Source organism: Myripristis murdjan, chromosome 1, assembly GCF_902150065.1.
Source record: "Myripristis murdjan chromosome 1, fMyrMur1.1, whole genome shotgun sequence".
Taxonomy (NCBI): Eukaryota; Metazoa; Chordata; class Actinopteri; order Holocentriformes; family Holocentridae; genus Myripristis; species Myripristis murdjan.
Genome location: NC_043980.1, coordinates 40,879,598 through 40,897,148, shown reverse-complemented (window position 1 = coordinate 40,897,148; position 17,551 = coordinate 40,879,598). Strand labels below are relative to the sequence as shown.

Here is a 17,551-nt window from a genome sequence, read left to right as displayed (position 1 = left end):
AGTGGTCAACTATTATTACCAGCCCTGATTCATGTCACTTAAGGGCTCCAAATCAGAATATCATTTTAAGAATATGTGATTTTTATAGAAGGAAACTATGATGGGAAGAGTTTCATATTTCACATTTTCATGGCTATCAAATAAAATGACAATGGAAGGACAAGGAAAAAGGGTTCTATAAAACATGGTACTTTTAAGTTCATTTAAATCTAGAAACGGGACACCATCAGTGACTAAAAAGATCAACTTTATTTGAAAAAGTAACATGTAATGTAGAACGCATGATCACATGATTGACAACATTCATTATTTGAATTTTGTTTCACTGGTGATTGTTTGCCTTTTAATGATCAGTGACTTAAGGTCATTGTTCCCCCACCTTTTTATGTACCACTACACGACTACATAGCAGTTTCTTAAGATTATACCATTGTGGAATTTACTCTTAATCCAAGCAAACACAAGGCAAAACAAGGCAACTCCTCATTTTGTCCACTTACACCTTTGCACAAGCTAAATGTCTCTGTAATTATCTACTTTTTTCTCTTTCTCCCTGTGCCTTTTTGCTTCCTTCTGTTCCTCTTGTTCTGTCTCTGTCTCCTTCACATAGTTGGACCAGCAGTACAATGAATTTAAGTTGAGATCCATCATGTCAGAACATAAGAAGACCATAACAGCCATCAGCTGGTGTCCTGACAATCCTGATCTGTTTGCATCAGCATCTGCTGATAACCTGCTCATCATATGGAATGTCACAGAGCAAAAGGTTATAGCAAGACTGGACAATACCAAAGGTAGATAAGTGACAGATAGTCAGATAAACTAATGACACATAATAACACATAGACCTTCACTATAGGCATCATATATGTGGTGTAGCTATCACTGGCTTTTCATGAACTTAGAGTGGTGGAAAAAGGTTTTCGGACACCCCAGGCATTTGTGAAATATTGCATTAAGAAACACTCTTAGGTCTTCAAATGAAATTTCTTTTGGTACAGTCTCAGCCAAAATACTAAACAAATCCTAAAAAAAGCCATTAAAAACTTAAAATTGATTGGTTCCATAAAAATACATAAGAAATTTTGAGTATTGGGTCATTTTTGGTATCAGTGATGAAGGTCGTTCTTTTTATTAAAAGACACAATTTTTGTTGCCAAGCTTCATGTCTATATAAAGCCAGCACATTTGAAAGTTCTTCAGACACAGAAATGGCTAAAACAAGGAACCTAACGCAGGAAACACGCCTGAAGATAAAGATTCTCAGCCAGGAAGGGTACAGCTGCCGCCAGATAGCCAGGAAGTGCAGATGCAGTCCTTCAGCAGTTGGATACACTCTGCAGAAACACAGACGAACCAACAGCTTGGAAGACAAACCAAGATCTGGGCGTCCAAGGGTTTCTTCAGCAAGAAATGACCGCATCCTGATCACATGTGCAGGCAAAACCGCCGAATGACATCACAGGAGCTTCAGCAGCAGTGGTCAAACCAAACTGGTGTCCAGTGTTCCACCCGCACTGTACGTGGCCGACTTTTAGATCATGGCTATCAAGAAGCCCCTGATCAATGAGAGACAGAGGTTAGCCCGGCGTCGTTGGGCCCAGGCACACAAGAACTGGACAGCCAGGAACTGGAAGAAGATTCTGTGGTCAGAAGAATTTGTCAAGATTTTAGTTTTGTTAGTTTTTCTTGTAAACAATAAACAAAAAAATATAATTTGTATTTGTTTGTATCTGTCTAATGCAGCCACACCTTTTGAAACACAAAAAAGATTTTTCCGCAAATATTTCATGATAATATTCGAGATTGTGTAAAATTTTAAGGGTGTCCGAAAACTTTTTTCCACCACTGTATAAAGAAGACTTTGGTATTAGACACATGTAGTATAGCTATAACATTGGCCACCACAGAAGTAATGCTGGTAATGTCTTTCATGTAGTACATGTAACATTCAAGTTACTTTGACTTGTAAAAGACACCTGTGCTAGACCTATTCTACACTTTGTTTCTACATTTTGTAAATGTTCATTTTCTTATGGGTTAGAGCACATTGTATAACTGCAATGTTGCTGTGTCTCCCTACAACTGTGTGATGACAGGTTTAAATATTGAGTTGAAAATTGCCTCATTAGCCTATAAGTAGGGCTAATAATAACAAAAAGAGAATTGACAAATACATTTCAGAATACCTCAGTAATTTTGCGAAGATCAGTAAACGTTATTTGAATTGTCCAATGGTAATATTCAGCTTAGCAAAAATTTAATTTCAACCTTCCCCTAACTCTAAACCTAACCTTGCCCCGGGTATTGTAGACTTTGGATCTTCTATCATCTTCTGGAAGTATGGAGTCAGATTAATCTTTAATGTTGTTTATTGTGCATTTTCCCTCTTTTTTGTCAAATGAATTACACTCAAAATACACTCAAAAGGGTACATAGGTGGAGAGAGAGTCCGCAACCATCGTCTCTAACTATAAGTATACAAAACCATCTAAAATTATTTACATGATATTATCATAGGCATATTTTTAAACAGCAAAATTTCATTTTGTAAATATCACAGTTATCATTAATACCAGTAAATAATGACACCCCTAGTGTTAATAGAAGATGCTGCTGGCGGTCTCCTGGTCGTGCTTCAATTATGCAAAGGGTGATTCTGCTTCTTGAGTTGCTTTATGGTAGACTGGGGTCTTCTATCGTATTCTGGAAGTTTTCCGCTTGAAAAAGTCCTACTTGAAGACAGTGTATCTTACCACTCATTATTATGAACCTGGACCCAAATCTTAACCCTAACCTTACCCCAGGATTTGAAATTAATGATGGTATTCTATAGGGGTGCTAGGGAAGAACAGAAGAAGACAGAAAGTAGATTGTTTAATGGTAGACTTTGGATCTTCTGTCGTCACTCTAAAGATTGCTTTTAATGAATTTCTGATACAAAGTCGATAAATCAACTAACGGTCTGTTGAAACAAAGTATTTATATACATTGGACAGGTTGATCTGAAGTTAAGCATCAGCTCTGAAACAACTGATACAAAGTTGAGTATTTACACTGAATTGGCTGAACAGGATATGATGCCAAATATGTAGTGACTCAACTATGAAACTCAGCTCATACAAAGTTGACACCATATTGGATATTAACGATGGACAGTCCAATTAAAGTGAGGCTCCATGTGTTTGCATGTGTGTGCTTTTATCTTCCTGTCCTATCTCCCAGATATTCATGACACAATCAGTTGTTTAAGGGTAGGGAGATGACAGTACAGTTGGCCAATACAGTGTCCTCACAGTTATAGCCTATGACTATGTCTCCTTCTTCTCCACTCCCAGGCATCCCTGCATCAGTCAGTTGGTGCTGGAACTCAGCTGATGGAGTGGCCTTTGTGTCCCATCGTGGGCCTCTGTATATCTGGGTCTATGGAGGCCCTGACCCTGGGGTCACAGTGCATAAAGAAGCCCACTCCTTCCTCTCTGATATTTGTCTCTTCAGATGGCACCCAACCAAGAAGGGCAAACTGGTGTTTGGGCACACAGATGGAAGTTTGTCCATATTTCAACCAGGTACAAGCTCATACATTAACAGATTGATGGCAGACATCATTACTAATTGCACACTGAAAACATGCTATTTATAACTATATTTTTCCTGTTATCAACATCTGGAAATATCTGGTAAGTTCTGCACTTCATAGAGCACTCCTAGCCAGAGAAGCAGTGACCATTGCTTAAGTTTGGTCATGCTTGAAACCCAGAAGCAAATGTTTGTTTGACTAGCTCTATCTATTGCATTCTAAGCAGCATTTTTTTTGCAACTTGAATAAAATAAAAGTATGTCTTAAAATAAGGAAAAAGTATTCAGGGTCAGAATGGCCATATAAAAATTATCAAATAAAATTTGATGAATCACTCACCACTTTTAAAAAAGATTTGAAATCTCCTTTTTTCCACTGATTTTAGCTAGGTTTTTAACTTGAATTTTAACTAGACAGAGTTATAGATGAATGATTTGTCCCCTCTATGGGTGACTTCAGCTGTTACTACAAGCCTTTATGATCAATGTAAAATAGAAAGAGGAATCTTCCTATGGGAAGTATGAATGACTCACCAAATATAGAAATATAGACAAGTGGCTCACCAAGTAATGTCGTCTTCTAAATCTTCTTCTAAATTTCAAAAAAACTGTCTATATGGTATTCTCAAAGCGTCGAAAAGTGGGGTCAAGTTCAAATATATTTCTAAAAGGTGAGGAGGTCCAGTTTGTACATGAATTTAAATATCTTGGTGTCACCCTTGACTCAAATTTAACCTTCAAAAAACATGTTAAAAATTATGCAAAACGGTAAATTTTAATCTTAACAATTTTAGGCATATCAGGCCGTTACTTCCAGAGAGGGCTGCAAAAATGTTTCTTCATTGTATGATTTTTCCGCATATAGAATATTGTATCACCAACTGGTCACTGGCAAACTTAAGTATGCTAAAATAGAATCTCGATAGAATCTCTCTACAAAAAAGCTGTAAAAGTATTGGATAGGAAATCCTTTTCTTCCCATCACTGCCCTATTCTCAGGAAATATAATATTTTAAGTTTTGATAATTTTAAAAAGTTTAAACTTGCTTGCTCTGTATATAAGATCTTGCATGGACTTGCTCCACCGTCATTGGGTGCTTTCATTATGTTCAGATCCACTAGAGGGCCTAGAGAGCCCAGAGAGCCTCCAGTAGAGGTGACTGTACAGTACCACTTAGACACACAGCTTTCAGTAAACAGGTGTTATCAGTCAAAGGTACTGAGGTCTGTAATGAGATTCTGGCTCCAATAAGAGACTGTACCACATTTAACATTTTTAATGTCAATCTGAAAAAGTGGCTGAAAAGAAACCAGATCTGTCAACACTAATGTTATATTCAAGATTTTATGTGTCCTCTCAGTGTTTTTAGTTACTGTCATTGGTGTGTGTCAGTTGTCCAGTTCTTTTATCGTGTTGTTAATTTTTTGTATATATCATTTGTATTGTTGTCATTATAATGTTATTTCTTCTGACCTGCCAGGGACTGTAGATGGAAAGTAGCCTTTGGCTAAATCTAGCATATTCACATTTACATTATTATTAATATGCATTGTCCCTTTTAAATAAAATAAATAAATAAATAAATAAATTTCCTAATTAGATTTAGTTATGTCTAGTGTGTAAATATGACGTTCGAAGGTGTTGCTATAGAAAAGGTGATCAAGACATCACCAGAACTGACAGGGTTCATCCTCTTGGCAGCATGAACGTGGGCATCAAAGTTAATCACAATCTGCCCTTTAGTGTAGAGGTGCAAAAGCACTTTGATTAATAGGCATCTTTGGTTTAGATAAGAAAGTGCAGAAAACCTGTATCACCTGTAGTGATTTGTTGCCAAAATGGAAAAACGTTGCTAGATTTTTTTTTGCTAGTTAGTTATTGAAATAAAGTTTCCATGGGGACTACTAATCTAGTGACAAATTCAAATTGGCCTCAATTTTCACCAATGAATTCTAATGGAAAATACCATTCACTTCAGCTTATACATTGTAAATAATACTAGAAACAGAGAGCCAAACATCTATGTGTTACACACGCACACACACAAGCACACACACGCACACGCACACGCACACACACACACACACACACACACACACACATACACACACACACTGTGTTGTATAAGTAGAAGTATATTGGCTTGTAAACACACACACAGACTTAATAACCTCCATGTCTTCTTTGTCTAGGTTGCAAGAGTCAGAAGCATGTCTTGCGTCCAGAGTCTTTAGAAGGGACAGATGAGGAGGACCCGGTCACAGCTCTGGAATGGGACCCTTTGTCAACTGACTATTTGCTGGGTAGGACACAATATTAACAATATTATTAAAGTTGTGATGTAAATATGTCTGTATTATTTAGGTGTTTGTAACTACTACTATTACTACTACTTCCACTACAAATACTACTACGACTACTACTACTACTTATAATAATAACAATAACAATAACAAGAATAATAATGATGATGATGATGATGATGATGATTATTATAACTGGTATTGGCAAAAGGTTCTGAAAAAACTTTAAATGCTCTTGTTACCAAACGTGTGACCATGCAACTACCATCCCTTTGCCATACCATTTATAGGTGGTGGTGTGTTTAGTTCATGTTTTTTTTTTGCTAAAGTGTTGCTGTGGACATTGGCAGGTGGTTACTATGGATTTTCAGGTCGTTTTCTAGGCAGTTGCTGTGGTCTTTTGAGTGGTTGCTATGCTGTTTGCAGGCAGTTGCTATGGTAGTCTAGGGTGGTTGCTAGGACGTTGCTGGGTGGATGCTACGGCCTTGCTAGACAGGCGCTATGGTGTTCCTGATGGCTGTTAAGGCGTTGTTAGGTGGTTGCTATGGTGCTTAAGGGTTTTGCTAGATGGTTGTGATGGTGTTATGAGTGATTGTTAGGGCTTGCTAGGCAGTTGCTATTGTGTCTGGGGGTGTTATGCAGTTGCTATGGTGTTCTGGGTAGTTGCTTGTGTGTTGCTCCTGATGGTTGCTAAGGCATTGCTAGACAGTTGCTATGGCTTAAGGACACTTCAACACACCCTCTGGAGCAGGCAGGGATTGAACCAGGAACCTTCCAATTAGTAGACGACCTCTCTACCACCTGAGTCGTGTTGTCCGAGAAAGCAACGGTGGGATGCCAGGATTTATTCTTGAGTCTCACAGAGATGTTGTGGAGCTAAGTCAACTACACATCTGGCTCTTAGCACAAGTGGTAAATTTAGTTTAGTAGCACAGCAAATCATTCCATAAGATCCTAGAAGGTGGTAATAGTTGAGACTGCCCACAAGCAGAAACTGAAGACAAAAGAAGAAACGCATAGCTTTTGCTTAGCTGTTCCAGCCTCCACATAGTTCACATTATTTTATTGTTTTTATTACAGTCAATCCCTAAATGTACAAGGCTAGCATTTTGAGACATTGGCCCAATATGTCTTCTTTTCTTCACTTTGTCTCCCTCTAGTGTCCAACCTCCATAATGGTATCAGGCTGGTGGACAGTGAAGCATTGGCTTGTATCACCTCCTTCTGCTTCCCTTCAGCTGCTGCTTCAGTTCAGTGTCTTGCCTGGGTTCCCTCTGCACCAGGCATGTTCATCACTGGAGGTGAGAAGCATGGAGCATGTGTGTGTGTGTGTGTGTGTGTGTGTGTGTGTGGTCTCCTTAGCAAGGTGCCCTTCTACCTGGGTATGTTCACCACTGAAGGTTAGACTTTCCATTCAACATTTTCAGTATTTTTAGAATTTTGGATTCTGTAGCTAATCGAAGGCAGCAGGACTTCTGTGTTGTTTCATGTGAAGCTAAGTTGATGAGTGTGGTGCTGATTTTAAGTGCTGCTCAATTCTGCACACATCAATCTGATGCAGATACATAGATGAAATGTTGTGTAACCAGCATGAGTCTCTTGCAAAAGTAAACTTGCAGATGTTATGTGCAGATGTGTAGAATTATTTGCAAATGTGTGTGGAGAGTTGTGTAACTGTATCTCAATCCATGTGTACAGTAATCAGGTTTGTAAAAGTGCAAAAGCATAAGTAAAATAAGTTTCCAGCTTGTTATGCTGAGGATAACCAATCTAATTTCTTTTTATCTTTCTCTCAGACTGTTTCTCCCTCCACTCCTTTGGATCTAATTTTTGTCTTTGTTTCTCCATCAGACTCCCAGGTTGGAGTACTGAGAATATGGAATGTATCTCGCTCCACTCCTCTAGACAACTTCAAATTGAAAAAAACTGGATTTCATGCTCTGCATGTCCTCAACTCCCCTCCTGCCAAGAAAGGTATGATTCAAGATAAATAAAAAATAATAATAATAATTTGGATTTTTGCGAGCTTAGAGTACAGAGAAATGTACACTTGCTGTCAGAGTTGAGGGAGCTGCCACAAAGTTGTTGTTTCCAAAACCTCACCAAATTAGCATCAAATTATTTTCCACGCTAAGCATTGCCTTTACTTTTGAAGCAGAAAACAAATTATGGATTAGAGTTTTTCATTTGTTCCTAAATATATCATTATCTTACTCTTTTTCTTCACAATGATATCTCTTTTTGCTTCTAATCCATAACACCTTAGGTTCTGCTTCCTCCTCTGGTACCATGCTTCATTGGATTTGGCTCCTCTGGTCCCTCTATTGTGGCAGGGTAGCATTGCTCCTAAGTCCTCAAAGAGAGCCTAACAGACAGTCACATTTCATTTGATTCAACCAAAAAAAAATGTTTGTTGCAACAAATATGGGTGTAGTATTGTACAGAATGTCATGGTGCCTGCCATGGCCTTCCTGAACAAGTGGCTACACATGACCACTTGTCAGCCTCCTTCATCAATGGCTACCACAATAAGCATTGATGACTGTCTGACCAATAATGGAGGTTTTGAACAGGGTCCATTCTGACTCCATGTCCCCAACCTCCATTGGGATCAAGGTGCTCCAGAGGTGTGAGCTGAAGACCTTCCAGACAGAGTTCTCAGCCAGATGTTCCCAGTTCACCCTCACTACACACTTGGGTTTACCAGGTCTGTCCGGCAGCTTCCCTCACTATCTGATCCATTTCACCACCGGGTGGTGATCAGTGATGAAAGCACTGCCTGTCTCTTCACCTGAATGTCCAGAAAATACGGCCATAGGTCTGATAAGATGACTACAATGTTGATCAAGCACTGGCCTAGGCACTAGGTGTATTTTCAAGCTTCATGTCAAACAGTGTTACAGACAATTCATGACTTCCACAGATGTCCAACAACAAAGCACCTCCTGGGTTCAGGTCAGGTAGGCTCTTCATCCAAATCACCCCCCTCCAAGTTTCCCCATCACAGCTGGTGGAAGCGTTGAAGTCTTCCAGTAGAGAGTTCCCAGATGGGGCCTTCACTAGGATACTTCTTAGTTCCTCTAGAAAGGCCTCATGCTCGTGATGTCGTATATGCTGAATCGCAGCTCAGAGTGTGTGCTGAACTGCAACCTGAAGTCACAGTGAGGGGACTCTCTCCTTCACCAGGACAAACTCCAACACAGTGGTGCTTAGTTGGGCGCTAACAGGTAACCCCATACCTGCTCACCACCTCTTACCCTGGGCAACCCTGGAGAAAAACAGCCCAACCCCCATTCAGGAGTTTGTTTCCAGAGCTAAGGTTGTGTACAGAAGTGAGCCCGACTATATTTACTTGGTATTGCTCGACCTCTTGCCCCAGCTTCAGCTATGGCTTGAGCTCTTTTCCTCCCAAAGAGGTGGCATCTCACATGCCAAAAGCAAGTTTCTGCACTGTAAGTCCAGTCCTCCGGGGCCTTCACCCCCAACCTTCCATCTGTGTGGCTTCGCACCTGGCCTCAACTCCTCCTGTCACAGGTAGTGGGTCCGTGGGACAGCAGCCCCTCATGGCTCATTTGGGCTGAGCCCACCTGGACTGCATGACAAGTCCAGCCACCAGGCCTGGGAGGCCTGGCTCCAGGAGGGGACCCCGTTATCCCTATTGCAGGCGGGGTGCCTGTATTTCCATGGGGACTGTTTATAGGAGCTCTGTGAATTTATATTTTGGACTTTGATCATACAATCATGACTGTTGGTTCTTGTTTTACAGATATGTATCTGATTATCATAAGAATGTGCTTGGCTCATATCTCGTATATAGTAAGTAACGATATGAGTCAAAGGTTTGTCAAGAGAAATGTCAAGAAATAAGAGAGAGAAAAAAGAAATATACAGAAATGTCAAGTTTGTGTTCGTGTGACCATGAAATTCTCTGCTACAGATTTGTTAAATTACACAACATCCTGATTTCCCTCCTCTGTCTCATCTGTCTCCATAGCTCTTAGTGCCTGTTCTCCCAGTAAGAGTCAGTACACCAGTTCCACCAGTGAGGCAGTCCCCCCGCCAAACCTGTCTCAAAATCAGTCCTTCTCTCTGCCCCCGGGCCATGCTGTCTGCTGCTTCATGGATGGAGGGGTTGGACTCTATGACATGGGCGCCAAGAAATGGGACTTCCTACGAGACTTGGTATATCTTAATATCCTTTTTAATAGATAGCTAGGTAGATAGATGTGTATATATGGATAATGATAAACACTGTGGATTCTTGAGATACATTAGTTTCTAAAGTTTTTTGGTGTGAATCTGTGAAATGAAGTGCACAGAGCTGGCCGTTACCACTCTTCACGTAGTCTCCCACCCTGAGTTTTCAAAATGGGCGCCAAGTCAGTGCTCTTTGGCATAGATTCCACATGTCTCTGTAACTGTACTGGAGGGATGGAGCACCATTCTTGCAAAAGATATTCCCTCCTCCATTGGTGTTTTGATGATGCTGGTGAACTGACATGTTTGTTTATAATCTCCCGTATGTGTGGAGGGTTGAGATATGGTGAGTGCAAAGGCAATAGCACATGATTTACGCACTTTTCATCCTCATAACATAATTCAGTGAGAGTATGTTTCATCATAGGATAAAGGCAGTCACACAGAATAACTAATGATTTGTAGTGAGCCTTCCCTCTAAGGAGAGTGGAAGTGGAAAGTGCCCCCCACAGCATAACAGAGCCAGCGGACCCCTCACTATAGGGGTCCAGCATTCAGTACTGTAGCATGCCCTTGATGTACACTACACAAGCATCCAGTACTTATCTGGAATACGGTGAAGAACGACTCATCTGACCACATCACTTTTTTCCACATTTCGGAAGACCAGTGCCACTCAATGAATGCTCAAATGGGCATTTGTCTTTGTAGGGAAGGCCTTATGCACTGCCGCCCTACTGCAGAATTCTTCTCTATGTACAGGATCTTGTGGAGGAATGGTGCTCCATCCGCCTTTGAAACTGTAATGTGCTAAAAAGGTTTCTGAATAAACTTGAAATTTTCACCATTTATTCATGATGAGTGAGTTATTAGTGATTGAAGTCATTACGCTAATATTTAGTATTATTATTATTTAAACTTTCTAACAATACTCTATGCTTTTATGCAATGGAAGCCAATACATAGGACTTAGCAAAACCTGTTACAGTTGATCTATACATATAGAGTTCACATTATAATCCTCCATATATCTGTCTTTCTATATTGTGTTCAGGGTCATGTAGAGACCATCTTCGACTGTAAATTTAAGCCAGATGATCCCAACCTACTGGCCACAGCTAGTTTTGACGGGACCATCAAAGTCTGGGATACAAACACATTAACAGCTGTCTACACCTCCCCAGGCAATGAAGGGGTGGTCTACTCCCTGTCGTGGGCTCCTGGTAGGATGCAAACACACACACACACACACACACACACACAGATAGGAGAGGTTATCGCTTGATTCCTATAAAAACAACATTATTATTCATGATTCAAATGAAAGTTGCTGATCTCTGTTTGTTGTGTGTGTGTGTGTGTGTGTGTGTGTTGGTTGGTTGTTTTTTTTAAAGGAGACCTTAACTGCATTGCTGGGGCCACTTCCCGTAACGGAGCCTTCATCTGGGACGTCAAGAAAGGAAAGATGATCACCCGTTTTAATGAGGTTATTGTTACTATAAATATAGTATAACCCATCCATGCTATCTGTTAAGGTATACGTTAAAGATCTGATATCATCTCCACTACCTAACCTGATGAATCCCAGCGACCTCTGGGAATTTCACTTTATTTATTTTTATTTTTATTTTCTCTCTCTCTAGCATGGTAAGAATGGTATATTCTGTATATCATGGAGCCATAAGGACTCAAAACGGATTGCCACCTGTAGTGGGGATGGATTCTGGTCAGTGCCCTGATTTGTCCTGACACACTTTCGGATTTAGAAAAGATTTAGATGAAAAAAAAAATACATTTCTCTTTCAGTCAGATTTTTTGTGTCTTGAGTTGCAGTCTGTGTTTTATATTGCTCTGATTACAGTATCATCCGGACCATTGATGGTAAAATCCTCCACAAGTACAAACATCCTGCTGCTGTATTTGGCTGTGACTGGAGTCAGAACAACAAGTGAGGCATCAATCCATGCAACTGTCTTTCTGTATATCTGCCTTTCTATTCAATTGAAATTAATTTATATGGTATGGTTGTTAAACACAAACAGTTATTGTCAGTTTCTAATTTTGTGAGAAGCTGAGATGTCCTACTTTGATTCCATGAATGATGGACACTGACTTCACGATTGCTAGACAGGATTAGTCTAATAACTACAGTCTAATAATAACAGCAAATTATCATTATTATTGAATTGTTTTGCTAATAAGCCACATATTAGAACAGATACGAAATGTTACAGAAACTACAACTCGTGTGAACGAGACTGGCCATAATTTTACACATATTTCCCTAGCTCTGTTTCTCTGTTTTTCTAGGGATATGATAGCTACAGGCTGTGAGGATAAAAATGTTCGTGTCTACTACCTGGCCACCAGCTCAGATCAGCCTCTGAAGGTATTCACTGGTCACCTGGCCAAAGTATTCCATGTCCGCTGGTCTCCACTCAGAGAGGGAATACTGTGTTCTGGATCAGATGATGGGTAGGTATAAAAGTATCAATATAAACATGTAATTACACTAAACATATGCTTTTACTCACTCACTTTATAATACTTTAGGACTACTGGTGATGTTGGAAAAGAATATTGTTGGAAAATAATACAAGGATTTAATCTGTAAAAACTGAGCTAAAAGTTGAATTCAAGTGCGAACACATAAGCTTCAATACTCCATTTTTGATTTGAGGCTTTTTCTTTTGTATAGTCTTATAGTTGTTACAGTAGCAGTAGCAGTGTAGTAGAAGTCATAGGGTTGAATCAAGATCAACTGGACTATTTGTACTCATCCAAGAAGCTTCCCCAGTTCTGACAGACTGGTGGAGAGTCACAGGAATTTAACCTGTGTGAGGATGTTATCCAGGTCTCTGAATCCACTGGATGGTTAGTGCTCCTTCCTGTTGTGATGACCGTTGTTAGTACTGATGGAGTTACCAGGAGTGAATTGCGGTTATTAGGGTCTTCCAGGAGTGAATGGTTGTCACTGGAGTCACAAGAGGTCAAGGTTGTGTGGTTCAACCTCCTGGGAAGGGATGACAGGACAGTGTTGTAAATCGGAGACAGATGGTGTCTGACAGGAAGCGATCTATGTCAAGATAGAAAAATCATCTCTGTCTTGACATAGATCGCTTCTTTCACTCCTCTATAAAACCATTTGTCCTCTGTATCCAAGATGTGGGCATTGTGGTCCTCAAAGGGGTGTCCCTTTTCTTTCAGGTGCTTGGTAATCCTCCTGAGTTTCTCAGATAAACTTGGTGATGTTCCTCTGAAGGACTTCAGACCTCTGCTCTCCACTTCTTCCATGTAGAGGTTGACCACAATGGGAGATACTGGTGACTCCATTGCGCAGCCATGATTTTGTCTGTAAAACTCCTTGTTGCAGTGGAAATAGGTGGTGTTCAGGCAGAGGTGGGGTGGGGTTGGTTCTACTCTCCAAGGTGTTGTCCTGTAGTAAGCGTTGTCTTGCAGTTTCCACTGCTTCTCTACTAGGAATGCAAGTGAGTAATGAGGTCACATCTAAGGGAAACCATGGGTTCCTCCAGGTCCAGCCTCATACCTTGGACTTTGTTCACAAAGTCCATGGAGTGGAATGTGGTTATGTCAGTAGTTGACTTGTTTTATTAGTTTATTAGTCATTTGGTTTAATTTGGTTCAAGTGTAAATTAGAAGGTTAAGATGACCATTGTACATTGTGTCTCAGCATGTTTATTGTTCGGTTTATTGAATGCACAGTTTAGGCCAATGTAAGTCTACCGCTTTCAAATTTTATCAGAATATAAATAAAAACAGCAAATACTCAGATACAAATACCACTAGTGTCTTCGCTGCATATCCCTTCTTGTCAAGCTGTAGGCTACAGACTCACTCAACAGTACGTCACTCAAAGGCACTAATTTTAAGATTACGGCTAGGGCTTTAGATAGGGTTAGATGTATCTTTGAGTGACGCAGCTAATGCGAATGTCTTTGAGTGGACGTCTCGTTTAGTGAGAGTGCACCCTGCAGATGAATCTTCCAGTTTTCCAGTTGTAGTGCTTAGCTGTCATTTATTCTCTTGCATTTTTCTTTGCCTGTTCAGTCAAAGGTGAAATAAAACAAGTTGAAGGGCTCTAGTTTTCCGGTGCAGCGCAAGGTGGCACAGTGAGGCGAACCCCGCGCAGAGCTAGTTTCGAGCATCGCAACCTGAGGCACGCACAGTTTGGTAGTTTGGCAGACCGACGTGCGCTGAGATGGGAGTGGCGTTGCAGCAGGGGGAGGTGTCGACAGATTCAGCTTGGCGCAGTGACAGTTTCGTGCCAAAAGGCTTCACCGAGGTGCGCCAAAAGCTCTCCATCTGAAACCAGGTCTACTTTCAGCGCAAGGCGGATCACAGCCGGTGTAGTGGAAGTTTGGCTGACCAGCGCGCAGTGCGCACATGTCACCAAAACCTCACAATCAGCACAAACGGTGCCAATCTCCTTTGATCTGACATCAGTTGTGACAGGACAGTCAATATGGAGATAAATGTATGTGCTGATTGAGATAGTAGCATTGAATAGTGTTTTTCGTCTGTATTTATTGGATTGTTAATGTGCCTGACATTCTGGACACCTGCCTGTGAGGTTTTGGTGACGTGTGCGCACTGTGCACCGGTCAGCCAAACTTCCACTACACCGGCTCCTCCTTGCCTGCGGCAGTAGACCTCCTTGTCAATTGTGTAAACCTTCATTACGCCTTCGTGCAGCGCATTTTAAAGGCGAGGACAGGGACTCATTTGATTGGTTTAAAGTCAATCGGCTGTGTCAAACCCACTCTACGCCTTCTCTCCTCCCTTCCGCCGGTAGGAGGGACAGCGGAGTACTTGCGCCACCGCGCACAGTGTGCCAAACTTGCAAAATCCCCTTGGCCACACCCAGTTGGCGAAGCGCAGCTGTGCTGCGCCCCCGCCTCGCCCGGTCTGCGAAACTAGAGCCCGAAATCTCTATCTCATGAATTCTATCTTTTTGTTGATGTTATCTTTTGTCAATCTCTAATCTTTCCCTCTCTTTCTGTTTGTCTAGTACTGTTCGTATATGGGACTATACCCAGGATGCATGTATCAATGTGTTGGGTGGTCATACAGCTCCAGTCAGAGGTTTGATGTGGAACACGGAGGTTCCTTACCTCCTAATCTCAGGTGCTGTTACTTAAAATACACTGACATTTAAGTGATTAAGTCATAATATGATAATGACTGTGTAAAGGGCAATAATCTCATTTATCTTATACATAACTTGCCAGATGATCTCCCATTTGACTCTCTGGTCATTAATACAACTAGTATTAATAACAATGAAAACTGGATAGGGCAAAATTTCCTTAAACTTATGGTGCTATTAGGTGATAAAATAAAAGGCATAAAGTGATATTTTAAGTATACCCCTAAAACAGCCTTCGATCACCATAAGTGTATCGGTATGGCTAGAACTTTTTAGTGACAACAGAAATATTGACACATTGGTTTATCACGAGCCACCTTGATCATGATAATAATGAATTTTATTTGTTTGGCACCTTTCTGAAAAATGGAAGGTCACCTTACAGGAGAAATAAATTAAAACAGAAAAACAAACAGCAAGGTGTCAGTCAGTCAATCAATCAATCAATCTTTATTTATATAGCGTCAAATCACAACAAAAGTTATCCCATGACACTTAACAGGTAGAGCAGGTAAAGACCATGCTCTACAACAGTGAACACCAAAAGATGCTTCTGATTCTGCTTATAGCTAGCGTGCTGCTCGAGTGTAATACAGTAAATGTTGGAGTTTTTAAAAAGAATCTGAGACCCTACTTTTTGGTCCTGGTTTAAAATTACAGTAATTACAGTATTTTTTAAAATATTCGTTTTTATTTGTGAATGTTATTTTATTTTTTTGCGTATGAAATATGAATGGCACATGACTATTTTCATTTTCAAGTCTCAGTGTGGAGAATACAATCAATGGGGTAGAAAAAGAAATGCTTTGGGAGACTTTGGGGTTTATTTTTGGAGTATCCATTGGCTGTACAGAAGTGCGCAGGAGAGCTCCCCCCAGGAAAACAAATCTCAAATTTCCCAATAGTCAAAGAATTGAAAAGATTTGGGTCAGAATCAGTTAATATGATGGAAATATGTGCGCAATAGGGTCCAGGTCTAAAACACTTTAACTGATATTCAGTTCTGATATACAGTGAAATATTATACAGTAAAATATCATCATTTTAAAATAGATTGAGGAAGATAATTTACCATATGCCATTAAGGGCTTACTGAGGTAATTTGTTACCATTTTACAACAATAAAAATATGCATGTTGTGAAGACAAATGACATTTTTTTTTCTGATTGAGGTTCATGACACAGTGTTAGGTTGGTGATACTGTAGTGTCAGAATGTGATATAATGTTTTTAATATTTTTTTATGATGATGTCATATATTGCAGGTTCTTGGGATTATACAATCAGAGTGTGGGATACAAGGGATGGAACATGTTTAGATACAGTCTATGATCATGGAGCTGATGTCTATGGTAAGAGCAACCCTCCAGCATGTTATCTGGCTTACATTAACTTCTCTGATCAGATGGGATGAGGAAACACTGGGAGAATTTATTACCTCTGCAAAAGGAATTGGACAAAAGTGATGTTTTTGCCCCATTCCGCTTGTCTCTTTGTTTGTTTGTTTGCTAGCAGAATATCTCTAAAAGCTATGAATAAACTTGTACTGAATTTTGTGGAAGGGTTGACATAAGGCAAAGAAGAACTGACTAACTTTTCACACAGATTGGCCAAAGTGGGGCGTGGCTTTGATGTGCCCTGTTTGACAGCTTTGATGTCAGTGACATCTTTTAAATCACCTGAAATCAAATGTAATCCAAGTTTTACTAATACAGGCAAACAAAGCAGACAGTGGTCCGGCAAGGCAGTGTTCAGGTCGCTGACAGGCAGATCCAGGAACATAGACAATGAGAGAGTCCATACTCTATGAGATAAGAAGTGTTGAAAACTATGAAATTAATTAAAAAGGTTATTGAATTAAAGATGTCATTTGAAAATTATTTATTTATTTATTGTTGTTGTCAATAATAACATTGTGCTCCTCCATGTCTCCTAAAAGGAAAGTAACTTTTTCTGTTGCCAGAGTATTTAATCTATTTATTTTACTCATCTCTCTCTCTCTCTCTCTCTCTCTCTCTCTCTAGGTTTAACTTGTCATCCCAGTCGTCCATTTACTATGGCCAGCTGTAGCAGAGACAGTACAGTTAGGCTGTGGTCTCTCACACCTCTCATCTCTCCACTGCTGCTCAACATACTGTCTGACATGCCATGGGACAAGGTCATAGGAAACAGTGGTAAGGGCAGATTCTATTCTATTCTGTTCTGTTCTGTTCTATTCTATTCTATTCATAACGCTTATTTAACCTATTAAAACCTGAGCAAATCCTGAGGAAAAAAATCTAAAAATTACACAAAAATGTTTTA

At 40.1% G+C, this 17,551-nt stretch overlaps 1 protein-coding gene across 9 annotated transcripts in view; it reads left to right on the top strand.

The window, feature by feature from the left end:
• Positions 1 to 17,551, top strand: part of wdr17 (WD repeat domain 17) — a 42,935-nt gene that overhangs the window by 10,283 nt on the left and 15,101 nt on the right. For all 9 annotated transcript variants that reach the window (XR_003928400.1, XM_030054562.1, XM_030054553.1 and 6 more), the window contains exons 3-16: positions 611 to 794; positions 3,339 to 3,569; positions 5,773 to 5,883; positions 7,044 to 7,184; positions 7,735 to 7,857; positions 9,878 to 10,065; positions 11,135 to 11,303; positions 11,475 to 11,566; positions 11,724 to 11,806; positions 11,942 to 12,028; positions 12,391 to 12,555; positions 15,110 to 15,225; positions 16,513 to 16,599; positions 17,272 to 17,421. Coding sequence is in view for 8 of the 9 variants with exons in the window: in XM_030054562.1 (XP_029910422.1) it covers positions 611 to 794; positions 3,339 to 3,569; positions 5,773 to 5,883; positions 7,044 to 7,184; positions 7,735 to 7,857; positions 9,878 to 10,065; positions 11,135 to 11,303; positions 11,475 to 11,566; positions 11,724 to 11,806; positions 11,942 to 12,028; positions 12,391 to 12,555; positions 15,110 to 15,225; positions 16,513 to 16,599; positions 17,272 to 17,421 (1,927 nt within the window). In the remaining variant the exon portion in view is untranslated. The remainder of the gene's footprint in view (positions 1 to 610; positions 795 to 3,338; positions 3,570 to 5,772; positions 5,884 to 7,043; positions 7,185 to 7,734; positions 7,858 to 9,877; positions 10,066 to 11,134; positions 11,304 to 11,474; positions 11,567 to 11,723; positions 11,807 to 11,941; positions 12,029 to 12,390; positions 12,556 to 15,109; positions 15,226 to 16,512; positions 16,600 to 17,271; positions 17,422 to 17,551) is intronic.